The sequence below is a fragment of the Manis javanica genome, chromosome 12 (genome assembly GCF_040802235.1).
Source record: "Manis javanica isolate MJ-LG chromosome 12, MJ_LKY, whole genome shotgun sequence".
NCBI classification, from domain to species: Eukaryota; Metazoa; Chordata; class Mammalia; order Pholidota; family Manidae; genus Manis; species Manis javanica.
In genome coordinates this window covers 65071181-65098815 of record NC_133167.1, presented here as the reverse complement: position 1 = coordinate 65098815, position 27635 = coordinate 65071181, and the positions used below count along the sequence as shown (strand labels likewise).

The following is a 27635-nucleotide window of genomic DNA, read 5'->3' as shown; positions in this document are numbered from 1 at the left end:
TTAATGTTTCTTTATTATACTTCAATAAAAGTTGTTAAAATTGCCTTTTAAAAAGAAAACTCAAAACAAAAAAAGATGTGATCCCAGTTTCTATGTGTTGATGATAATAATGTAATAGTGCTCAGAATGTTAGGTATCATCCTAAGAACTTTATATATGTTAACTAATTTAAATCTCACTTCAGTATACAGTAGGAATGATTCTGATCTCTGCTTTGTACTTAAGTATACAGAGGTACAGAGAAACTAACTGATTTGCCTGAAGCCACACAAGTAGCTAGTGGAGGGTGAGATTTAACCTGGGGAGTCCAGGTCTGGAGCCTGGACCACTATATTGTACTGCTCTCTAATCTCCAGGCTGAGTGAGACACACATGCAGCTCAGGCTCCACTAGCACCTCCTCCGTTACCTTTCGCTCAGCAGAATAGCACATGTCTCAGGGTATAAGGCTTGAAGTTATTTGGCTGATCTGCCTTACCCACGAGACATTTCTGATGAGAGGGAGCTGATCCCTACTGGCAGAAATACTCTTACAAAGGAAAAAAATGTTAAATCTTTTCTTTTGGATTTTTTATCCAATAAATCAACTCATAAAAGAGGTTAATTGTGACCTCTGACAGCAAAATTAATTTGTCAAAACTAATATTTATTCAAAATTGTTATTCCATTACTTAAAATTTTACTTGCAAATGTCGCCAAGAACTTTCCAAATACTTGTAAGTCTTAAAAAAATCAGAGCTGTACTTCTAAACCTTTCTTCTACTTTATCTTATCCCTTCTTCTCCTATATTCTATTTTTTTTTTCTTAAGGATGTACTTTCATTTCCTTCTGGCTAACACATGACTGAACAACTTGAAATGCACACTCTTTTTTTTAGCATTTTTTTAATTGAGCTTTTTTGGTATCATTAATATACAATCACATGATTGTGGTTCCTAAATTTCTCCCCATTATCAAGTCCCCACCACATACCCATTACAGTCACTATCTAGCTCCATCCATGTTGTTGCAAATGGTAGGATTTGTTTTCTCGTTATGGCTGAATATTCCATTGTGTACAGGTACCACATCTTCTTTATCCATTCATCTACTGATGGACACATAGGTTGCTTCCATTTCTTGGCTACTGTAAATAGTGCTGCGATAAACACGGGTACATATGTCTTTGTCAAACTGGGCTCCTGCATTCTTAGGGTAAATTCCTAAGAGTGGAATTCTTGAGTCAAATGGTATTTCTATTTTTAGTGTTTTGAGGAACCTCCACATTGCTTTACACAGTGGTTGAATGAGTTTACATTCCCACCAGCAGTGTAGGAGGGTTCCCTTTTCTCCATATCCTTGTCAACATTTGGTGTTGTCTGTCTTTTGGATGGTGGCTATCCTAACTGGTGTGAGGTAATATCTCATTGTGGTTTTAATTTGCATTTCCCTGGTAATTAGCAATGTGGAGTATCTTTTCATGTGCTTGTTAGCCATCTGAATTTCTTCTTTGGAGAAGTGTTTGTTCATATCTTCCACTCATTTTTTAATAGGGTTATTTGGTTTTTGGGTGTTGAGACATGTGAGTTCTTTATATATTTTGGATGTTACCCAGTTGTTGAATATGTCATTTACAAACATATTCTCCCATACTGTAGGGTGCCTTCTTGTTCTTCTGATGGTGTCCTTTGCTGTACAGCTTTTTAGCATGCTGTAGTCTCATTTGTTCATTTTTTATTTTGTTTCCCTTGTCTGAGGAGATGCATGCAGGAAAAAGTTGCTCACGTTTATAGTCAAGAGTTTTGCCTATGTTTTCTTCTAAGAGTTTTATGGTTTCATGACTTACATACAGGTCTTTGATCCATTTTGAGTTTACTTTTGTGTATGGGGTTAGACAATAGTCCAGTTTCGTTCTCTTTCATGTAGCTTTCCAGTTTTGCCAACACCAGTTGTTGAAGAGGCTGTCATTTCCCTATTGCATATCCATGGCTCCTTTATTGTATATTAATAGGCCATATATGGTTGGGTTTATATCAGGACTCTCTAGTCTGTTCCATTGGTCTATGGGTCTGTTCTTGTGCCAGGACCAAATAGTCTTGATTATTGTGGCTTTGTAGTAGAGCTTGAAGTCAGGAAGTGTAATCCCCGTGTTATTCTTCCTCTCAGGATTGCTTTGGCTATTAGGGGTCTTTTGTGGTTCCATATGAATTTTAGAATGATTTTCTCTAGTTCATTGAAGAACGCTGTTGGTATTTTGATAGGAATTGCTTTGAATCTGTAGATTGCTTTAGGCAGGATGGCCATTTTGACAATATTGATGCTTCCTATCCATGAGCATGGGATGTGTTTCCTTTTATTGGTATCTTCTTCCTCTCACGAGTATCTTGAAGTTTTCAGAGTATTAGTCTTTCACTTCCTTTGTTAGGTTTATTCCTCAGCGTTTTATTCTTTTTGATGCAATTGTGAATGGAGTTGTTTTCCTGATTTGTCTTTCTGCTAGTTCGTTAGTGTATAGGAATGCAACAGATTTCTGTGTATTAATTTTGTATCCTGCAACTTTGCTGAGTTCAGATATTAGATCTAATAGTTTTGGAGCAGATTCTTTAGGGTTTTTTATGTATAATATCATGTTATCTGAAGTACAAACTCTTAATTCTCAGTTTCAAATTCTTCTTTCTTCACATCGTTGTTAATAAAAAGGGGTGTATATGAATGCCACACATGTATAGATCGACACACAAGTAATGTAACACGTCACAGCAGCTCCTTTGTCTCATCCATTAGCAGACACAGTGGTATCAGACACGGTCAGACTCTATACAGCCAGCAGATCCCACAAGAATCTAGCAAAGTCCATGAGCACAATGCTGACATAATTAATGTATTCACACTGGTCTCCCACCAGCCTAACTAGAAATATCCAGGTCTAGAGAACATACTCTAATATTGAGCCTAACATCTTAGACTAGACATGGAAGCTCTCAGAAAGGATCTGCTGCTGGTGAATAATAGGATGCACCTTACTGTCCAGGCACTGCCAAAAGCTCTGAGGAAACTAGTCGCCGGTTGTCTCTCCAACCTCATCTCCTATCAGCTATGTCTCCCTCATTCCATTTCTGCCACACTGGATGTCAACAGAAATGAACATGTTGTCACCTAAGGGCCTTTTGTACTCACTTTTCTTTGTTCTGTGATTCTCATTCCCAGAAAGAGAATTGACAGGGATCATTCCTCCATTTCAACCAGTTTGTGGTAAGATGACATCATCAGAGAGGTGGTCCCAGACCCCATTATGTAAAGTAGCACTGCATCTCGCCCACACCGCTAAGCTCCATCCTATACACATTCTTGAAAACTTAGCATCACCTGATCTTACGTATTTGTGTACTCTTTATGCCAATGTCTCCCTACTGGAAAAAATACTCTATGATGGTAAGGTCTGTTTTCTTTTCTCCTGTTATCTCCAGTGACTGGAAGACTGACAATAGGTACTTGGTGAATGTTGACTGAAAAGGCAGTAACTTAACCGAGCCAGGTAATTCACATCTAAAACTTCCACAATTATTACTGACAAGTAAAAGATGTGGGCCTGAAAAGAGAAGCCCCACAAATCCCTACTCCTTGAAGGTCAAACAGTCCCAAATATAATTCTGGAACCAAAATAAAATTGAAAAGGAAAAAAAAGTAACTTCCTTCCTCTGCTATCCTCACATACTGCTTCTGCCAAGACCAATAGCAGGAAGGGTATTTCTGTTCTACTCGTTTCCAGTACTGAAACACTACTTAGAGACACATAGTAATTAGCACAAGAACTGCAACTTTGCCAACAATTAACAAACATCTACTCAGGCCATGAGAAATATTTTCTTTCTTTAAAAGAAAGCACAAACTATTAAAATTTACAGAAACCATCCAGTATTGTGTGTCTCTAGATGCGATAGGAACAAGTTAGACAGCACATTACCGGAATCTGATCAAAGCTCTATACTTAACTTGTAGTTTATTAGAAATACAAGAGATGGAGAAGCAAGTTAAAAGAAGGCAATCAGACAAATCTGTAGTGTGGTATAATGTACAAAAAAATGGATTATCTATTTTATTAAAAATAAATAGCAAGAAAAAAAAGGGAGAAAGTAACATAAAAAAATCAACATTGGTTCCTTTAAAAAAAAGTTACAAAATACAATTTGATGATAATTGGGAGCATCTGATTATGGACCATGTGGGTAGAAGATATTTGTTCATTTTCTTAAACGTGACATTGGTATTGTGCTTATATAAGAGAATGTCCTTATAACCTGACATTTTTAGGGCTGATACTTCATCATACACACATAAACACACACAGCAAATGTGGCAAAACATTAATCATTATTCAAAACCTAGATTGGAATATATAGTATACAGATGTATATTCTTCATTCAATTTTTCTGTGTATTTGAAAACCCTGGTAACAAAAAGTTAAAAAACAAACCTTTTCCCCAAGTCAATGTCAAGGAAAACAAAAACACCAGACAATATTCTAGACTATAAGACACTAAAGGGATACAACATAACAGAATGAGTGAAACTTGGTTGGATTCTGTGTCCAACAGAATGAGGGAAATTTAAGCATGGACTGTGGATTATTAGGGTATTATTAATTTTCTCGGGTGTGATGCCAGCATTGTGGTAACATAGGTTACTGTTCTAAGGAGGTGTATACCCAAGCAATTAGGGGTGAAGGGCCTACAAGCTCCTTTGAAATAGCTCAGAAAAAAATAAGACAGCAAGAGAGACAAACAGTAAAGCAAAATATTATAAAACGTTAACAGTAACTGAATTCACCCAGTAAGTACATAGGTGCTCCTTACTTGACTCGTTCCATTTTTCCTGTAAGTTTGACATGTTTCATAACAAAAGTTTCAAAAATGGATACAACCTTTTTTTTAAGGTGTAGAACTCATGGCTATTATGATTATCCTTTAATCAAGAGAGAGGTCTCCCAGCATGGCAGCAATATTCTCTAACCCACTCATTCAGTGTATCACCAAACAATATACCTACTTAAGTAAGAATGAAGGTATTGGATGCATGTTCCAAAAAATTTATCCCTTTGAGAAGGATCATAGTTCAAGGTGCTAAATGGAAGAATAATAGCAGAGATTGCAAAAGGATGAATCTGTATAAACAGAATAAAAAATAGAATAGTTTAAACTTCAGTAAAACAAAATTTTAACCTAATTATTATTTCAGGTAGAAATCTTTTTCTAATATGCCAATAGTTAAATGATCATGCCTATAGTTAAATGATAAATGTACTACTGCTGATACTTTTTTTCCACCCTGCTATAACCAATTTAACCCCACCACTAATTTCTAGGAACTCCTAATGTTAATATAAAGAAAATCAATCTGATAATCTAAAACTTAATTTTTTTAGATATAAAATCCTGTTCTAAAAGTCACTAGTCATTAAAGTGAATAGGAATTAGTATCAGTAATTTCCATATCAGTGTATTTAATAAACTCATCACATAATGTAATTAAGGAAGTTTCTCAGTTTACAACCATCAGAATTTATTTTTCTTTCACTTGTTCATTTTTAATTTCATTATTCACTCATTCATCTAAAACATAATGATTGCCAGGCAATATGCTAAGTAAATAAGACTAGTTTGTGAGAAATACTGTCTCTTAAATAAAAGCCTTCTTCTGATACAGATTTTAAGTAAGCTACTTCTCACATAATCCAAAGGCAGCATTTTACAAGGAAATTCCAGGAATAAATCTGTAAAACACACTGACAAGTTAAGAATACTAAAGCCATTGGATACCTCTTATTTTTCTTTTTTCACACTTACCTCACACTTTTGAATGTAGTTGTTTTTAAATAGTAAAAGCAGTATCACAGGATTATAGAAAATAAGAAAAAAAGGAAAACAAAAAATCATTCATACTCTACTATCCTAATACAATTAGTATTAAGTATTTTTTTCTAGTCAATGAATTTTGACTATTGATCTTAACACTATTGTAATAAACAAAACCATGGCTGCTAATCTCCCCAAATCTAAACTGCTGGAGGAGGAGGCTTTAGGGGAGGAACAAGAAATTGCTGAACATAAAGTAGAGCTTAATTTTTAAACTTCAAATTCCAACCAATTTCTCGGAGTACTTATGACAAACATTTATGCTCTACAAGTTGACAGCTATATAAAACTAATGTATGACATTCAACTTTCACCTTTTCAATCTGTTGAACAACCACTGAGGCTATCTTATCAAGTAGCGAAGTACTGAGGTAGTTAGTTCTAGACACAAAAGATGCAATCCCTGCAACATTTATGTAATTAATTTCATCCATCAAACGATGTAAAGTAGCAACTGTCTCTTCAAGAAGTGACTCAGCAAACCAGTCTCCCTTTAAAGATTTAAGTTCCTGACATAAAAGATTCAAATTGTTGCATTTTTGTAGTCTCTGATGACCATAGTGATCTAATCTTTGAAGTAGTTTCAGTTGTTTCACAGTAGTACTATCCAGATACATGTGATCACTCTGAATCCATCGTAAAACAGATGTGGCCAAACCATTCAGGTCACTTAGGTCACAATGTGGTGAAACTGCTTCAATTTGAGATATCCCCACTTCATCTAGGTGAGGAGATGGAAGCATGGAAATGGCACAGACCAGGATGGAAATCTCACTGGGTATGACACTAGTTTTCAGATAACTATAAAGGAAGGGGGAGAAAGTGAAAAGAACAAAATCAATACATCAGCAACAAAATACACATAGTTATTAAATTAAACATAGAATTACTTTAATAGATGTGGTAAGCTTAAAATATAAGTTGGATAAATTCAATGGTAGGGCCATAAAGGGTTGCTAAGGGAAGCCTAAGATGTTCTAAGACACAGCCCAAATTTTTTTATGCAAAAATAAAACCCCAACAAACAAAATATCAGTGTCAGAACAATGTTTTCAATGTAGCTAGAAACAGAATTTGGGCTGAATCTCTGATATGACCTGTCAGGCCCTGCCATACAGTGATCACTCAGTTAACATGGATTCTTCTCTCACCTCTGCTATATAGGAAGTTTAACCTCAGAAACAAAACAAAACAAAAAAGCAAGAAACAGAAAACAGAACATACAGTTGGCCCCATTCCCTACTCCTTCTTTCCTAAAGCCCTATGGTAACAGTTCCACCCCCAAGGTTAAGGGTCCCACCACCAGGACAGCAGTTGCTAAAATCCAAATAAAAAATTGTGAACTTTTAAACAATATTTTGGTTTAGAAATACTAGAAAAGAAAATCAGATCTACATTTAAACAGTTACATTTTGAAATATTAAGTTAGCATATTAAACTAATCATAATCAATTCAAGCAAGGGTGCACTGATACAAGCATTCTCATTCACTATGAGTAAACTTAAAAGGTTCTTGTAACCTTTCTGGAAAATAATTTAGCAATATGGCATAAGAACTCTAAAAGTAATTATATCATTCGACATGGTCAATTCCTGTCTAGGAAACTAGCCTATGAAAATAACATAAAATGTAGGAAAAGATTTGTTATATTATATTATTTATTATATTTTTAATGAAACTAAAATTTGAACACAATCTAAGTACCCAATGAGGGTAACACTTAAGTGAATCATGGTGGAATCATATGATGGATAATATCCAGTCATTAAAAGGATTTACAAATAGTTGTAAATGATGTGGGAAAATGCTGATAAATGGAGAAATTAAAGAGTACAAAATTGTATGTTCATGATTCTCAACTTGAAAGAAAAAAATTATACATATACATGCATAAATACAAACCACAAATTAATAAACCAAATTGTTGACTGTGGATGAATGGGTTTATGAATTTTTCTTAACATTTTTTCCTATTTTCCAAAATTCTCAAAATTATTTTTATGAAATATTTGTCTGACACAAAATACATACTCAATTAGTACTAAATGAATATTTTATGCTTATAACCACAAAAAATGAATACACCATTTTGTATAAAGGAAATCCCCAAAAAGCTGTATCTGTTTGCAGAACTGACCCCGAGATATAACTCTCAATATTTTCCAATTTTGTGGTACTTGTCTAAAAATAAACCCCCTAACGGACACAATCTCTCCAACCTTCACTTGATATTTTTCCTTGCATCACTTCCTCAAATTCCAAAACCTGCATGTGTGTGTGTGTTTACTTAGAATACCACCACAAACACAAACACACAAATACAACTAAAATTAGAAAATAAAAGTATACCAAATGTGGGCAGGAACATGGAGCAATAGGAATGTTCACATTTCGTTGGTGGAAATATAAACTGGTACAAACACTTTAGAAAAACATTTAGTAGGATCTACTGAAGATGATAAGTATAACCTATGAGCCAACAATTACATTACTTGGTAAGTATCCACAGAAATGCATACATGTGTTTACTAAAAGATATGCAGAAGGATATTCTTAACAGTACCACTTGTAACAGCCAAAACTGGAAATAAATCAAATGCCCACCCATTTGGATCAAAAATCCTGTTATAGTCTTACAAGAGAATACTAAATATAAGTGATCTCAAATGGACTTTTACCTTCCTCAGCAGCTCTAATCTTTTCATAGTTATTCTATTCCTCCAAGAAAGGAGAATGTCTTGGCTTTTACTGTTACTCACTCCCTAGGGAGCTCATCACTCTATTGGCTTCATTTCAAAATATACCAGGCATGAGCAGAATAGGCATGGGGCACTGGGGAAATAAGCGTCTTAACATTTTAAATAATAAGTTGCCCAATTCTTTCTCCAAAAGTTAGAACAATTCTGTGCATAACTGAACAAACTAATATTGAGGGCAGATTATAAAAACTAAACAAACCCTCCTATTTTAACCTTACCTAAGCAGTAATTCTCTAAGCTTTACAAAAAGCTCTTTACGGTGAAAATGTAGAAAAACCAATCCTCGAGTTATCTTCAATAACTCTACTGGTTTATAGTTATCCAAATGTTTAAGCAGAACTGAAGCAATTCTAAAAAGAATGAAAAACATGTATGATAACCAGTTTTTTCATTTATTTATTAAACATTTACTGAGGAGCTCTTTCATGACAAAGACATGCTCTACGCTGCCAAAACAGCAACAAATGAGATAAAGTTTACTGTTTTTAAAGAACTGTTTCAAAAGGGCAATAGAAATGTGAACAGTTAAAAAGAATAGCGCTATCAATGAAGTGTGAATGAAATAATGTTTAATTAATAGTAAAAGAAAGAAAAGCATTTAGTTTTACTTCCTAAGTAAAAATATCTCATGGAAGAGCCATCAAATTTCACATCTACCCCCAAAAAAATCTTTACCAAGAGTTACTAACAATTAGCAAAACTAATTTATTTTCTTGAATAAATCCACTGGCCCTCTAATGGCGATGCTTAAAATCAATGGGAAATAACTAAGAGGAAGTAAGTTGGAAGAAATGGAGAGGAATATTTTTAAATTATTTACCAGTTCCTTTCATATCTAATCATTTAATGTTAGAATTGTTCACTACTCCTATATAATGTAAAAAATCTTAAAAGGAACATATAATAGATAATGAAAAATTAAGTATATGAAATTTGAACTATGTATTTTTTTCTTCTTAGATCTCAAGTTAACAAAAAATGCCAATATGTCAGTATGTTTCAAGGTAACAACTGTGGTGTGTGAAAGGAAGGAGCGACACACAGCAGCAATTCACCTGAGAATTCTGCTTTATTAGGGAAAGGTGCTGGGTTATATAGGAAGGGGCATGAGGTGATTGTGGTGTTACTTCTACGGGGCTGGTGGCTATTGGCTAGGTGCTGGGATTGGGAGGGGGGCGAGAGGTGATTGGGCTTCAGGTGGCGCCAGCAGGAACCGAGGACCCGGAAGAGAAGCAGGAAGTTCGCCATTTTACTGGTGGGGGCCCTTCAGTGTGAAACAATTCAACTTCACATAGATGTTAACTACTATGCAGAAACTTATCCTTTTGAGAAGTCAGTTTCTGCTGTTTCCTCTCCACTTTCCTAGATTACGATAGTCTGCTTGAGAATGACACTGATAGCAAATGAAATGAAAAATGCTATAAACAATTTAACAATCTCTATTTTGAAAAACAAACTATATAGATACTAAACAATGCGTTGTGTGAATGACACTGATAGCAAATGAAATGAAAAGTGCTATAAACAATTTAACAATCTCTATTTTGAAAAACAAACTATATAGATAATAAACAATGCATTGTGTCAATAACTTATTTCTTCATACCCAACAACCAGATTATAGAATATATAATGTGTCCTCAAAAAAAACCCCAGCTATGTGTGAATGATAACTAAACTTAACACCATGAATTTCAGGAAAGGCTACTTTTCAATCAGACGTGAACTTCTGCTTTCCATCTCTTCCATTGCTCCCAATACTTGCAGGGCTTGCTGGCTGGTCAGTTCATCTGACATCAGTAATATAGCTGATTTAAGTCTAGAAGGAAAGAACAATATTTTTATGATGAAGAACTGATGATGAGCTTATAAAAAGCTTTTTAAAAAGAAAGTTCTTAGGTAATGAATACAAGAGAAATAATATAAACAAAAAGTGAATCCCATATATAATTCCAACTTTCTCCATACATAATTGAGGATAATATAGTATTGAATAAAGAAAAATATATTACTTTCTTCAAAGCATTTAAAGCCTTGGCACAATAAAATCTTCAGCTACCTCTTACAAAACATAGAGAAAATGTTCTTATTTTAAAATAAAGTAAGGTTACAATGGTTGTAAGACACAATGATTCAGTGAAATTATTCAGTAGTACAAAGGTAAAAAGCTAACAACTGACATTCTAACAATACCCAAATTTTAAAAATTGAGTAAGATCTCATCAAGAAGCCAACATAGCTGCATACAAAGAGAAATCTTATATATTAAATACTTGCTGTAACACTATAAACTGAAAGTTTACAATGATCCCTTTTAAAACTATCCAAAGCAGCCCAATAATAAAGTATCTAAATATAAACTGAGCCTTTCAGAGTAATTTAGAAAATAGGCCCAAAACATGCAATCTGCAGAGAGCAGGATAAACTAATTTTCTATTCATACTAGGTAGCTCTACACCATCCTCGCTACCAACCTTATCAAACATTTCAAATCCAGCTTCTCCTCAAAGCTTTTCCCAACTACTTAACGTCTTCATTTTTCTCTCATTTGTCTCCCCATAGCACTTACTATCTATACCACTAATTTGAGTACTTATTCGTAAATAATATTGCAGTGTTGTGGTATTTACATATTTCAATTACATATTTCTGTTCTCCCAATTGGAATAGAAATTCCTTGAAGGCAGGAACCCAGTTAAATTAAACTCTCGTATTGCTTTAGCATATGAGATTTTAATAGCACTGGATCACCAAAAAAAAAAAACAAATGATTCCAATAAAAGCTTTTTGAATAATCACCTTGTTCCCAACTTACTACACTCCTAAAATGTGCCCTTTAATTTCCTCATTTAATTCAAAGGACTCCTAAACATAAAACTCTCCATGAAGGTTTTGCTAGCAGAGTAATGATGTACATACCTCTATTACACAGCTCCTGGAACCTGTTAAATTCTTACAAGAACCTGTTATATTCTGCTTAAATGAATCTATTAATCATATTTATTTGCTCATAGCTACTCATTGTGTATTAAATAAGGAAAAATATATTGTTTTATATTCCAAATATTTCTATCTATATTAATATCTGGCAAAAATTTAAAGAAAAAATTTAAAGGATAGAGGACAGGCCAAATTCATTCAAACCCGACATGGAAACATGTATCAGTGCACACAGTACATCCCTTTGATGATAAATGTGAAGACTAGTATAGTATAGTAGTCTATACTATAGTATATAGTGAAGTATATAGATATAGTGAAGACTACTATAATTCTGAATATTCCACACCCCATACTGGAGGTGAGGGAGTCTTATACCTCTATGTAAAGCCAGTCACATGGCTAGGGAGGGAGAATAAGAGAATTTGAATGGTGTTCTCTGCAGTGTTCTCCCTCATCCTTTTCTGTGTTGGCCATCACCAAGGGGTTATTGGCCCTCTTTCAGAACCCAGCAGAGACGCGGTTTGAGATGTAAATTAAAGTAACAGAAAGAATCAAGAGCAGAACATAAGAGATTATTCTCCCTTCCACAGATGCACGGAATAATTTGTGTGCCTTCCAGAACTGCAAGGAGATCTAAGATTAAAAGCACCACATAGTCTCAGTAGAAAAAGCATTTTTAGCTGAACTTACTGCTTTTTTTCTTCAGGCCCTGCCATGGGTCCCAGTGCTACAAACAATTTTACAAAGCTAGCAGGGTGATCAAATAGAGGAATCATTTCAGTTAGTCTCTTTTTAGCTATTATAATAAAGCCAAAACTATGAAACTGTAGAGAATTGTATAGACAAAGTATTTTACTGATGGACTCCAAATCAAGGTGGTTCACGTTTCTTAAAAACATTTCATTGCACTTTTCTAATAGTGGATAATAACTACATTTAATATTTCGAAGAAATTGTACTATTCTTTTTGCAACGTCGACCTGGGAAGAATCTATAGTATCAAAAAGTTGTTCTGTTTTGCTCACTAATTGTTCTTGAAAATGTTGTGATATTAAAGAAGATATGTTGACCATCAAAACAGACAAGGACCTGGAAATGGAAAAAGATACAAAGATTTTTTACATTATATAGGAGTAGTGAACAATTCTAACATTAAATGATTAGATATGAAAGGAACTGGTAAAAATATAATGGGTTTTATGCCAAATTTTTCCTTTAAATATTACTGGGGCCTGAACTCAGATATCCTAGTAATTAAACAACTTTAGACAAAAAAGCATTGAAACTGTATTTTTTATTGAGTATGTATAGTATCTCTTTCTATAGATTAACTGTTTTAAAGGAAATATTTCAGTGACATTTACTTATAAATCATTTTGGACCAACAATCCATGAATGCAACATTAAAAGTCTCATTTTAATTTTTGGAAGTAGACTTTGCTTTGCTACTCCTTTCTCTGTGTGCCTGTAATTTACAAATAAAAATCTTGGCAAAATTCTCTCACTAATGAATGATTTCATATTTTTTAATGTTTCATGATAGACTGATATTAATAAACAACAGTAAGACAATACCAAACATGAGATACCATTTAATATTTCTGCACTCAGTAAATACTTCTAAGGAACATCAGTCATTCTCTAGGCACTGAGAAAGATACCAAACTTACAAAGGTGTGGTCACTGCTTTCAAAAGTCAGTTCTTACATTATACAAAGATCAGGAAACTACAAATATGAGAATGTACTTATAATGAATAGGGAATGCAAAATGGAAAAGACATTGAACAAACACTTGGGGATGATAATAAGAATCTACACAAGATACAAAAATATAAAACTATTTCAAACATTAGCATAGTGGGACTGTTTGTATTTTTTTTCCAAATTTCAATTAGTAACCTAACATTACTATTTAGTCTAACCACAGAATCCCCTGGAATGACTTTTTAAATTTTGTATGTATTTGTAATTTCAGTTTTGAGTGGAAAATGTCCAAAGACTTCATTAGATTCTCAAAGGGATCTATAAGAAATTTTTAAAGTTAAAAAAATTTAATGATTTTTATTGTCTCAGCATTTACAAGCTAATTTAGTGTACACACGTGTGTGAAAATATTTACCATTTTAAACCTGTTTAAATCTACAGTAAGTGGTATTAAGTACATTCACATTGTTATGCAACCATCACCACCATCTACCTGTAGAACTTTACCATCTTCTCAGAGTAAAACTCCTTACCCATTAAACAATAACTCCCCATTCTTCCCTTCCCCCAGCCCCTGGCAATAACCATTCTACTTTCTGTTTCTATGAATAAGACTATTCTAGACACCTCACATAAGCGGAAACACATAATATCTGTCCCTTGTATCTAAGTTATTTCAGTTACCATAGTATCGTTAAGGTTCACCTGTGATGTAGCCTGTTTCAGAATTCCTTCCTTTTTAAGGCTGAATAATATTCCATTAGGTGTATATACCACATTTTGACTGTCCATTCATCTGTCAATGGACATTTAGGTTTGTTTCCACATTTTGTCTATTGTGACAAATGTTGCTATGAACACTGGTGTTTATGTTACAGACTGAATTATGTCCCCTCAAAAATTCATTATGTTAAAGCCCAAGCTCCAGACTATATTCTGAGATAGGACCTTCTGGGAGGTCATTAGGGTCATTAATTATTAAATGAGGTGATAAAAGTGGCAGGCAAAATTGTTAGCTTACAAGTTAAGTAAAATCTCCAAAATTTCAAGACCTCAATAATATTGTGCTATGCTTTATATACTTTAATCTCTAACTCCCACAGCAACATTGCAAAGTAGATACTACCATCCCTGTTGCATAGATGAGAATAACGTACTTCCAAAAGATCAAAGTCACATAGTTACAAAGTGGCAACTCTAACTGTGAGTACATCCAAAACCCAGAATCGTTCCAGTACAACACAAGGACCCCAAATAAATTTACCTCAAGTCCTGTATGGTATCCAAGTTCCTTTTTACAATATCAGCGATTTTTCCCATTAATGGACTGAAATATAAATGTTGATGTGCTAGGCAAGAGGAAAATTTTGACAGCACATTAATATCAAACCTATTAAAGGAAATACACAAAGGAGATCATTACTCTTTACCTTCAGTTAAAACATACTATAGTTATAAAATGAAAAGCAATCAAAAGTACTAATACATTACTAACAGAAATGAAATTTTTCTAAAATGTTGATCATTATTATTAAAGCAACCCATGCTAACAGTTAAAAAGTCAGATCCTATTGGAAGAGCTTTAAAAAGAGAAAAACACTCAAATTAATTTGAACCATTACTAATTTTCTGAGGTGACAGTTGTATAAAACAAACAGTAGTTGTAGTAACAACTAAGCAATGAAAAACTTCATAATTTTCCTAAAGGAAAAATGACCCAATTAAAAAAAAAATTAAATGGCAAGATGAAAGAAAGGAAAGGAGAGAACTGGCATAGATCTTCAAACACTCTGAACTCATTAAAACAAGAATAAGGGCATTCAGAGCAGTACAATATGTAATAGCAAAAAACTGCAAATAATTCAAATGTCCATGAACAGTACAATGGCTATCACAGAATACCACACAGCAATGAAAAAGAACTACTCAATCATGCAAAACTTAGAGGAATCTTTGAAACATACTGAGAAAACGAAATTTATGACATTCTATTTCTACAAAACCAAAACTAATTTATGGTGTGACAAGTCAAAATAATGATTACTCTTCCAGGGAGGGCATGACTGGACAAAACATGTAGAGAATTTCTGGTGAATTAGTGATGTTCTATTTCTTTATCTTGGTGCTATTACACAGAAGTGATCAAGCTGTACACTATTAGTGTAATTTCATGTGATATACTTCAAACATGTTTACTTACAAAAAAACTTGAGATAAAGCAACCAAATGCAATGTGTGAACCTTGTTTAGACAGTGATTTAATAAACAAAATCAAGGAAATTTGAATTTTCATGAGTACAATAATGGCATTGTTATTGTATGCATTTTTTTGGTATAATTGATATACAATTACATGAGAAACATCGTGGTTACTAGATCCCCCCCATTATCAAGTCCCCACCACATACACCATTACAGTCACTGTACATCAGGGTAGTAAAATGCTATAGAGTCCCTACTTGTATTCTCTACGCTATACTGCCTTCCCTGTGCGCTCCCCCACCCACATTATGTGTGCTAATTGTAATGCCCCTTATTCCCTTTCTCCTTCCCTTCCACCCATCCCCACCCCCAGTCCCTTTCCCTTTGGCAACTGTTAGTCCTTCCTTGGGTTGCGTCAGTCGGCTGCAGTTTTGTTCCTTCAGTTTTTGCTTTGTTCTTATGCTCTACAGATGAGTGAAACCATTTAGTACTTGTCTTTCTCCGCCTGGCTTATGTCACTGAGCATAATAACCTCTAGCTCAATCCATGTTGTTGCAATTAGTATGATTTGTTTTCTTCTTATGGCTGAATGATATTCCACTGTGTACAGATACAACATCTTCTTTATCCATTCATCTACTGATGCATACTTAGGTTGCTTCCATTTCTTGGCTGTTGTAAATGGTGCTGTGATAAACATAGGGGTGCATATGTCTTTTTGAAACTGGGCTCCTGCATTCTTAGGGTAAATTCCTAGGAGTGGAATTCCTGGTTCAAATGGTATTTCTATTTTTAGTGTTTTGAGGAACCTCCATACTGCTTTCCACAATAGTTGAACTAGTTTACATTCCCACTAGCAGTGTAGGAGGGTTCCCCTTTCTCTGCATCCTCACCAGCATTTGTTGTTCCTAGTCATTTTGATGTAGGCCATTCTAACAGGTGTGAGGTGATATCTCATTGTGGTTTTAATTTGCATTTCTCAGATGACTAGTGATGTGGAGCATCTTTTCATGTGTCTGTTGGCCATCTGAATTTCTTCTTTGGAGAACTGTCTGTTCATACCTTCTGCCCATTTTTTAATAGGGTTATTTGCATATTGGGTGTTGAGGTGTATGAGTTCTTTATATATTTTGGATGTTAACCACTTGTTGGATATGTCATTTACAAATATATTCTCCTATACTGTAGGATGCCTTTCTGTTCTTCTGATAGTGTCCTTTACTGTACAGAAGCTTTTTAGCATGGTGTAGTCCCATTTGTTCATTTTTGCTTTTCTTTCCCTTGCCCGAGATGTGTTCAGGAAAAAGTTGCCCATGTTTACATTCAAGAGATTTTTCCCTTTGTTTTCTTCTATGAGTTTTATGGTTTCATGACTTACATTCAGGTCTTCAATCTATTTTGAGTTTACTTTTGTGTATGTGGTTAGACAATAATCCAGTTTCATTCTCTTGCATGTAGCTGTCCAGTTTTCCCAACACCAGGTGTTGAAGAGATTGTCATTTCCCCACTGTATATCCATGACTCCTATATTGTATATCAATTGACCATATATGGTTGGGTTTATATCTGAGCTCTCTAGTCTGTTCCACTGGTCAATGGGTCTGTTCTTGTGCCAGTAACAAATTACCAAATTGTCTTGTTTACTGTGGCTTTGAAGTAGAGCTTGAAGTCAGGGAGCGTAATCTGCCCCCAACCCCCCACTTTATTCTTCCTACTCAGGATTGCTAGGGCTATTCAGGGTCTTTTGTGGTTCCAAATGAATTTTAGAACTATTTGCTCTAGTTTGTTAAAGTTGCTGTTGTATTTTGCTAGGAATTGCATTGAATCTGTGGATGGCTTTAGGCGGGATGGCCATTTTGACAATATTAATTCCTCCTATCAATGAGCATGGGATGTGTTTCCGTTTATTGGTATCTTCTTTAATTGCTCTCGTGAGTGTCTTGTAGTTTTCAGAGTATTGGTCTTTAACTTCCTTTGTTAGGTTTATTCCTAGGTATTTTATTCATTTTGATGCAATTGTGAATGGAATTGTTCCCCTGATATCTCTTTCTACTAGTTCATTGTTAGTGTACAGGAATGGAACAGATTTCTGTGTATTAATTTTGTATCCCACAACTTTTCTCATTTCAGATATTAGATCTAGTAATTTTAGAGTGGATTCATCAGAGTTTTTATGTACAATATCATGTCATCTGCAAACAGGGACAGTTTAACTTCTTCCTTGCCAATCTGGATGCCTTTTATTTCTTTGTGTTCTCTGTTTGCCATGGCTAGGACCTCCAGAAATATGTTGAATAAAAGTGGGGAGAGTGGGCATCCTTGCCTTCTTTCCAATCTTTAAAGGAAAAGCTTTTGGCTTCTCCCTGTTAAGTTAGATATTGGCTGTGTGTTTGTCATATATGGTCTTTATTATGTTGAGGTACTTGCCCTCTACACCCATTCTGTTGAGTTTTTATCATGAATGGATGTTGAATTTTGTTGAATGCTTTTTCAGCATCTATGGAGATGATCAGGTGGTTTTGTCTTTCTTTTTGTTGATGTGGTAGATGATGTTGATGGATTTCCTAATATTGTACCATCCTTACATTCATGGAATAAATTCTACTTGATCACAATGGATGATCTTTTTGATGTATTTTTGAACTCAGTTTGCTAATATTTTGTTGATTATTTTTGCATCTATATTCATCAGGGATACTGGTCTGTAATTTTCTTTTTTTGTGGTGTCTTTGCCTGGTTTTGGTATTACAGTGATGTTGGTCTCATAGAATGAGTTTCTGAGTATTCCCACCTTTTTTTTAGGTGATTCCCACCTACTTTTAGGAAAACTTTGAGGAGGGTGGGTATTAGGTTTTCACTAAATATTTTATAAAATTCAGCAGTGAAACCATCTGGTCTAGGGATTTTGTTCTTAGGAAGTTTTCTGATTACCAAGTCAACTTCCTTCCTGGTAATTGGCCTATTCAGATTTTCTCTTTCTTCCTGGGTAAGCCTTGGAAGGTTTTATTTTTCTAGAAAGTTGTCCATTTCTACTAGGTTTCCAGTTTTTTAGCATACAGATTTTCATAGTATTCTCTCATAATTCCCTGAATTTCTGTGGCGTACATAGTGATTTTTCCTTTCTCATTTCTGATTCTCTTTATGTGTGTAGACTCTTTTTTCTTGATGAGTCTGGCTAGGGGATTATCTATTTGGTTTATTTTCCTGAAGAACCAGCTCCTGCTTTCATCGACTCTTTCAATTGTTTTATTCTTCTTGATTTTCTTTCTGCTCTAATCTTTATTACGTCCCTCCTTCTACTGACTTTGGGCCTCATTTGTTCCTCTTTTTAACAGTTCCATAAATTGTGAGTTTAGAATGGTCTTTTGGGATTGTTCTTCTTTTGTGACATAGGCCTATATTGCCATATAATTCCCTATTAGCACAGCCATCACTGCGTCCCACAGATTTTGCAGTGTTAACTTATTTTTGTCATTTGTCTCCATATATTGCTTGATCTCTCTTTTTAGTTGGTCAGTGATCCACTGATTATTTAGGAGGATGTTATTAAACCTCCATGTGTTTGTGGGCTTTTTCATTTTCTTTGTGTAATTGATTTCTAGTTTCATACCTTTGTGATCTGAGAAGCTGGTTGATACAATTTCAAACATTTTGAGTTTACTCAGGCTCTTTTTGTGGCCTAGTATATGATCTGTTCTTGAAAATGTCCCATGTGCACTTGAGAAAATGTGTATCCTGCTGCTTCTGGATGACGTGTTCTGTACATGTCCGTTACATCCATCTTTTCTAATATGTTGTTCAGTGCCTCTGTTGCTTTACTTATTTTCTGTCTGATAGATCTGGCCTTTGGAGTGAGTGGTGTATTGAAGTCTCCTAAAATGAATGCATTGCATTCTATTTCCCCTTTAATTTTGTTAGTATTTGTATCACATATGTAGGTGATCCTGTGTTGGGTGCATAGATTTTTATAATAGTTATATCCTCTTGTTGGACTGACCCTTTTATCATTATGTAACGTCCTTCTTTGTTCCTTGTTATTTTCTTTGTTTTGAAGTCTATTTTGTCTGATACAAGTAATGCAACTCCTGCTTTTTTTCTCCTTATTAATTGCATGAAATACCTTTTTCCATCCCTTCACTTTTAGTCTGTGTATGTCTTTGGGTTTAAAGTGAGTCTCTTGTAGGCAGCATATAGATGGCTCATGTTTTTTTATCCATTCAGTGACTCTATGTCTTTTGATTGGTGCATTCAGACCATTTACATTTAGGGTGATTATTGATATGTACTTATTGCCATTGCAGGCTTTAGATTCATGGTTACCAAAGGTTCAAGAGTAATTCCCATACTATCTAACAGTCTAATTTAACTCACTTAGTATGCTTTACCAACACAACCTAAATAGTTTTTTTTTTTCTTCCTTTTTCTTCCTCCTCCATTCTTTATATATTAGGTATCCTACTCTGTACTCTTTGTCTATCCCTTGACTGACTTGGGGATAGCTGATTTGATTTTGCTTAGTAATTAATTGTTCTATTCTGCTGTGGCTTTATTTCCTCTGGTGATAGCCATTTAGCCTAAGGAATACTTCCATCTATAGCAGTCCTTCCAAAATGCACTGTAGAGGTGGTCTGTGAGAGGTAAATTATCTCAGCTATTATCTGAAAATTGTTTAATCCCTCCTTCAAATTTAAATGATAACCTTACCAGGTAAGAGTTTTCTTGGTTCAAGGCCTTTGTTTTCATTGCATTAAATACATCATGCCAATCCCTTATGACCTGTAATTTTTCTGTTGAGAAATATGATAGCCTGATAGGTTTTCCTTAGTATGTTATCATTTTTCTCTCTCTAGCTGCTTTTAAAAGTCTGTCCTTATCCTTGAACTTTGCCATTTTAATTATTATATGTCTTGGTGTTGTCTTCCTTGGGTCCCTTGTGGTGGGAGATATGTGCACTTCCATAGCCTGAGAGACCATCTCCTTTCCCAGATTGGGGATGTTTTCAGCAATTACCTCCTCAATGACACTTTATATCCCCTTATCTCTCTTCCTCTTCTGGTACCCCTATAATGTGAACATTGTTCCATTTGGTTACACAGTTCTCTCAATATTCTTACATTCTTAGAGATCCTTTTTTCTCTCTGTGCCTCAGCTTCTTTGTATTCCTCTTCTCTAATTTCTATTCCATTTATCGTCTCTTCTACTACATCTAAACTGCTTTAAATCCTTCCATTGTATATTGTATTTCAGTTATGGAATTTCTTAATGATGGAATCTCTGTCCTAAATTCGCTCCTGAATTCTTGAATATTTTTCTGTACATCCATAAGCACGTTTACAATTTTTATTTTAAACTCTCTATCAGGAAGATCAGTGAGTTCAGTTTCATTTGGACCTTTTTCTGTGGTTTGTGAGATTTCTGTCTAAGTACATTCCTGTGACATTTCACATTTCGATGTGGCGCCCTCTAGTGCCCTGAAGTGCTAGTCTCTGGATTTGCTCAGTCCCTGGAGTGAGGTTGGGGCTTGCAGGGGAGTGGCACTGGTGCCTAGGGGAAGGAAACAGCTGTTTCCTGCTTCCTGGTTGCAGTGCCTGTGTGCAGTGTCAGATCCAGTGGTACGAGCACACAGGTATAAGCCTCTGTGCTTTGCGTCTGTAGCTGTCATAGGCAAGGCCTCCCTCTGACTGGCCTATGGCAAATGCAGTGACTGCCAGTTTGCAAGCTGGTACCAGCAGGCCAGGAGGAATGTGCATCAGGTGCATATCACAGTGGGGGTCCTCAGAACTGAGTAGGCGGCCAGGATGATGGAGCACCTGAAGATCCTCAAAGTTCCCAACCTGCTGGGCAGAGTGCACCCAGACAACCTTGTCCACCTATACCTTCTCCTGCGCAATCCCCACCCCTTCGGCAGCCCTCTCCCTGCTAGAAATCATCTCAGATTGCCTGCCTTTCCATTGGCCCAGAGCAGCCAGATGTGGAACCCTGTCCTCCACAAACAGCTGGAATCTCAGTCTCTCAAGTATTCCACTGTCTTAGCTTTCCTACACCACTAATCTCCAAAGCACCATGCAATGTAGGTTTGTGTTCCAAAGCAGATCTCCAGGACTCGGTGTTCAGTAGTCCTAGGGTAGCCTAGCAGAGGTGGGAGAAGGGCTTGGGTCTCACTGGATCAAGGCTTTGGTACGTTACCCTGTTTCTGAGGTCTGCTCAGTTCTCCAGGTGTATGCAGTTTGGTGAAGACTTCTTTCCTTTTCCTTTTAGGATTAGTTGTATTAACTATATTTTGGGAGGAGTTCTCTGTCTCACCATTCACACCACCACTGTGAATTGATTCATTTGTATTTTTTTAAAAGAGAGCAGGCTCAGAAATACATACTGAGGTATTTACAGATGATACAATAAAACACATCGAACTTCACTGTGGGGGAGGGAGGGAATGGGAGATAATCTAGATAAAGGAGACTGTTCTAGGTTGGTAACTGTTGAATCTGGATCATGGAGACATGGGAGTGTATTATACTAGTCTATTTCTGTGAATATTTAAAATTTCCAACAATAAAAATTCTTAATTTAAAATTTTATTTTCAAATATATGCTAACTATCCTTGCTATATGATCCATTATTTACTGCTTATCCATAATAATCTATCCTATTCGACTGATTACAAATTATATTTATATGAATTCATAAATCTTTTTGCAAAATCGATTAGTAGCTATTGTAACATCATTAGCCACAGAGACTATAAAAATAAGAAATTAATGCTAACTTTATGACATTCTCAGAAATTCTACATATGGAACACAAAAGAGTGATTTAATTTTTGTAACAATATTATAAAAAATTGAAGTACAAGGGGGGATGGAGCCCAGATGGCAGCATGAGTAGAGCAGTGGAAATCTCCTCTGAAAACCACACATATCTATGAAAATATAACAAAGACAACTCTTCCTAGAATAAAGACCAGAGGACACAGGACAACACCCAGACCACATCCACACCTGCGAGAACCCAGCGCCTCGCAAAGGGGGTAAGATACAAGCACCGGCCTGGCGGGAGCCGAGTACCCCTCCCCTAAGCTCCCGGCGGGAGGGGAGGAGTCGGAGCGGAGAGGGAGAGGGAGCCCAGGACTGCTAAAACCCAGCCCCAGCCATCAGAAGCAGAGTGCAGACACAGTGCATGCATGGGGTCCTGGATACTAGGGAAACAGGACAGCAAGACCAGTGAGCAGGTACAAGAGGCCGGCGCCGGAGTACAAAAGAAAAGTGAGCGGCCATTTTTATTTTTTGCTGTTGTGTTGTTTTGGTGAGTGCATTTTGGAAGTCTTAAAGGGACAGGGACCCCAATACTAGGGAAACAGGGCAGCAAGACCGGCAGGCGGGTATCAGAGGAGGGCACCAGAGAACAAAAGAAAAGCTAGCGGCCATTTTGTTGTTGTTGTTGTTGTTGTTGTTGTTGTTGTTATGGTGAGTGCTTTTTGGAAGACTTAAAGGGACAGGGACCCCAATACTAGGGAAACAGGGCAGCAAGACTGGTGAGCGGGTGTCTGAGGCTGGTGCCGGAGAATAAAGAAAAACGAGCGGCCATTTTTTTGTTGTTGTTGTTGTCATTTTGTTTTGGTGGGTGCTTTTTGGAAGTCTTAAAGGGGCACGGGAGACACGTAGTCCAGAGGCAGGAAATTCGGGGATCTCTGGGCACTCTAATCCCCTGCGCAGAAGGGAGCATGGAGGCCCCTTATGGGGATAAATAGCCTCCCAGCCGCTCCCCTTCCAACGCGACTCCACCATTTTTGAGCAGCAGCCGGAGCCAGGCCAACGCCCACAGCAACAGAGAAGAGATAATCTCCATAGCAGCTGGGCAGGACGCAGAAGTCCTGTGCGCACACAGCTACCCAGCACAAGCCACTAGAGGTCGCTTTTCTCCAAGGAGAGGAAGGCCACAAACCAACAAGAAGGGAAGTTCTTCCAGCCGTCACACATCGCAGCTCTGCAAACTATTTCTATCACCATGAAAAGACAAAATTACAGGCAAACCAAGATCACAGAGACACCAGAGAAGGAGACAGACCTAACTAGTCTTCCTGACAAAGAATTCAAAACAAAAATCATAAACATGCTGACAGAGATGCAGAGAAATATGTAAGAGAAATGGGATGAAGTCCAGAGGGAGATCACAGATGCCAGGAAGGAGATTACAGAAGTGAAACAAACTCTGGAAGGATTTATAAGCAGAATGGATAAGATGCAAGAGGCCATTGATGGAATAGAAACCAGAGAACAGGAACGCATACAAGCTGACATAGAGAGAGAAAAAAAGATCTCCAGGAATGAAACAATATTAAGAGAACTGTGTGACCAACCCAAAAGGAATAATATTTGTATTATAGGGGTAGCAGAAGAAGAAGAGAGAGGAAAAGGGTGGAAAGTATCTTGGAAGAAATAATTGCTGAAAACTTCCCCAAAATGGGGGAGGAAATAATCGAACAGACAACGGAAATACACAAAACCCCCAAAAGAAAGGATCCAAGGAGGACAACACCAAGACATATACTAATTAAAATGGCAAAGATCAAGGACAAAGAGAGAGTTTTAAAGGAAGCTAGAGAGAAAAAGGTCACCTATAAAGGAAAACCCATCAGGATAACATCAGACTTCTCGACAGAAACCCTACAGGCCAGAAGAGAATGGCATGATATACTTAATGCAATGAAACAGAAGGGCCTTGAACCAAGGATACTGTATCCAGCACGACTATCATTTAAATATGATGGCAGGATTAAACAATTCCCAGACAAGCAAAAGCTGAGGGAATTTGCTTCCCACAAACCACCTCTACAGGGCATCCTACAGGGACTGCTCGAGATGGGAGCACCCCTAAAAAGAGCACAGAACAAAACACACAACATATGAAGAATGGAGGAGGAGAAATAAGAAGGGAGAGAAGAAAAGAATCTCCAGACAGTGTATATAACAGCTCAATAAGCGAGCTAAGTTAGGCAGTGAGATACTAAAGAAGCTAACCTTGAACCTTTCGTAACCACGAATCTAAAGCCTGCAATGGCAATAAGTACATATCTCTCAATAGTCACCCTAAATGTAAATGGACTTAATGCACCAATCAAAAGACATAGAGTAATAGAATGGATAAAAAAGCAAGACCCATCTATATGCTGCTTACAAGAAACTCACCTTAAACCCAAAGATAAGCATAGCCTAAAAGTCAAGGGATGGAAAAACATATTTCAGGCAAACAACAGTGAGAAGAAAGCAGGGGTTGCAGTACTAATATCAGACAAAATAGACTTCAAAACAAAGAAAGTAACAAGAGATAAAGAAGGATACTACATAATGATAAAGGGCTCAGTCCAACAAGAGGGTATAACCATTCTAAATATATATGCACCCAATACAGGAGCACCAGCATATGTGAAGCAAATACTAACAGAAATAAAGAGGGAAATAGACTGCAATGCATTCATTTTAGGAGACTTCAACACACCACCAACCCCAAAGGATAGATCCACCGGGCAGAAAATAAGTAAGGACATGAAGGCATTGAACAACACACTAGAACAGATGGACCTAATAGACATCTATAGAACTCTGCATCCAAAAGAAACAGGATACACATTCTTCTCAAGTGCACATGGAACATTCTCAAGAAGAGACCACATACTAGCTCACAAAAAGAGCCTCACTGAATTCCAAAAGACTGAAATTCTACCAACCAACTTTTCAGACCACAAAGGTATAAAACTAGAAATAAATTCTACAAAGAAAACAAAAAAACTCACAAACACATGGAGACTTAACAACATGCTCCTAAATAATCAATGGATCAATGAACAAATCAAAATAGAGATCAAGGAATATATGGAAACAAATGACAACAACAACACAAAGCCCCAACTTCTGTGGGACGCAGCGAAAGCAGTCTTAAGAGGAAAGTATATAGCAATCCAGGCACACTTGAAGAAGGAAGAACAATCCCAAATGAATAGTCTAAGATCACAATTATTAAAACTGGAAAAAGAAGAACAAATGAGGCCTAAAGTCAGTAGAAGGAGGGAAATAATAAAGATCAGAGAAGAAATTTAAAAAATTGAGAAGAATAACACAATAGAAAAAAATCAATGAAACCAAGAGCTGGTTCTTTGAGAAAATAAACAAAATAGATAAGCCTCTAGCCAAACTTATTAAGAGAAAAAGAGAATCAACACACATGAACAGAATCAGAAATGAGAATGGAAAAATCACGACAGACTCCACAGAAATACAAAGAATTATTAAAGACTACTATGAAAACCTATATGCCAACAAGCTGGAAAACCTAGAAGAAATGGACAACTTCCTAGAAAAATACAACCTCCCAAGACTGACCAAGAAAGAAACACAAAAGTTAAACAAACCAATTACGAGCAAAGAAATTGAAACGGTAATCAAAAAACTACCCAAGAACAAAACCCCCGGGCCAGACAAATTTATATTGGAATTTTATCAGACACACAGAGAAGACATAATACCCATTCTCCTTAAAGTGTTCCAAAAATAGAAGAGGAGGGAATATTCCCAAACTCATTCTATGAAGCCAACATCACCCTAATACCAAAACCAGGCAAAGACCCCAACAAAAAAGAAAATTACAGACCAATATCCCTGATGAATGTAGATGCAAAAATACTCAATAAAATATTAGCAAACCGAATTCAAAAATATATCAAAAGGATCATACACCATGACCAAGTGGGATTCATCCCAGGGATGCAAGGATGGTACAACATTCGAAAATCCATCAACATCATATACCAAATCAACAAAAAGGATAAAAACCACATGATCATCTCCATAGATGCTGAAAAAGCATTTGACAAAATTCAACATCCATTCATGATAAAAACTCTCAGTAAAATTGGAATAGAGGGCAAGTACCTCAACATAATAAAGGCCATATATGATAAACCCACAGCCAGCATTATACTGAACAGCGAGAAGCTGAAAGCATTTCCTCTGAGATCGGGAACCAGACAGGGATGCCCACTCTCCCCACTGTTATTTAACATAGTACTGGAGGTCCTAGCCACAGCAATCAGACAAAACAAAGAAATACAAGGAATCCAGATTGGTAAAGAAGAAGTTAAACTGTCACTATTTGCAGATGATATGATACTGTACATAAAAAACCCTAAAGACTCCACTCCAAAACTACTAGAACTGATATCGGAATACAGCAAAGTTGCAGGATACAAAATTATCACACAGAAATCTGTAGCTTTCCTATACACTAACAACGAATCAATAGAAACAGAAATCAGGAAAACAATTCCATTCACCATTGCATCAAAAAGAATAAAATACCTAGGAATAAACCTAACCAAAGAAGTGAATGACCTTTACCCTGAAAACTACAAGACACTCTTAAGAGAAATTAAAGGGGACACTAACAAATGGAAACTCATCCCATGTTCTTGGCTAGGAAGAATTAATATAATCAAAATGGCCATCCTGCCCAAAGCAATATACAGATTTGATGCAATCCCTATGAAATTACCAGGAACATTCTTCAAAGAACTGGAATAAATAGTTCAAAAATTCATATGGAAACAACAAAGACCCCGAATAGCCAAAGCAATCCTGAGAGGGAACAATTAAGTGAGGGGGAACTCACCCCCATCTTCAAGCTCTACTGCAAAACCATAGTAATCAAGACAATTTAGTACTGGCACAAGAACAGAGCCACAGACCAGTGGAACAGATTAGAGATTCCAGACATTAACACAAACATATATGGTCAATTAATATTTGATAAAGGAGCGATGGACATACACTGGGGAAATGACAGTCTATTCAACAGATGGTGCTGGCAAAACTGGACAGCTACATGTAAGAGAATGAAAGTGGACCACTGTGTAACCCCATACATAAAAGTAAATTTGAAATGGATCAAAGACCTGAATGTAAGTCATGAAACCATTAAACTCTTGGAAAAAAACATAGGCAAAAACCTCTTAGACATAAACATGAGTGACCACTTCCACTCCCTGGGCAAGGAAAACAAAAGCAAAAATGAACAACTGGGACTATATTAAGCTGAAAAGCTTCTGTACAGCAAAAGACACCATCAATAGAACAAAAAGG

The 27635-nt window shown here is 36.2% G+C and overlaps 1 protein-coding gene across 5 annotated transcripts in view; it reads right to left on the bottom strand.

The window, feature by feature from the left end:
- Window positions 1–27635, bottom strand: part of FASTKD1 (FAST kinase domains 1) — a 64958-nt gene that overhangs the window by 18828 nt on the left and 18495 nt on the right. For 3 of the 5 annotated variants that reach the window (XM_036995027.2, XM_073218726.1, XM_073218725.1), the window contains 6 exons: window positions 14566–14691; window positions 12286–12684; window positions 10361–10471; window positions 8871–9002; window positions 6207–6693; window positions 5027–5141 (listed from right to left, as the gene is read on the bottom strand). In XM_036995027.2, the coding sequence (XP_036850922.1) occupies window positions 5027–5141; window positions 6207–6693; window positions 8871–9002; window positions 10361–10471; window positions 12286–12684; window positions 14566–14691 (1370 nt within the window). The remainder of the gene's footprint in view (window positions 1–5026; window positions 5142–6206; window positions 6694–8870; window positions 9003–10360; window positions 10472–12285; window positions 12685–14565; window positions 14692–27635) is intronic. The other 2 variants (XM_073218728.1, XM_073218727.1) reach the window with 2 other exon arrangements.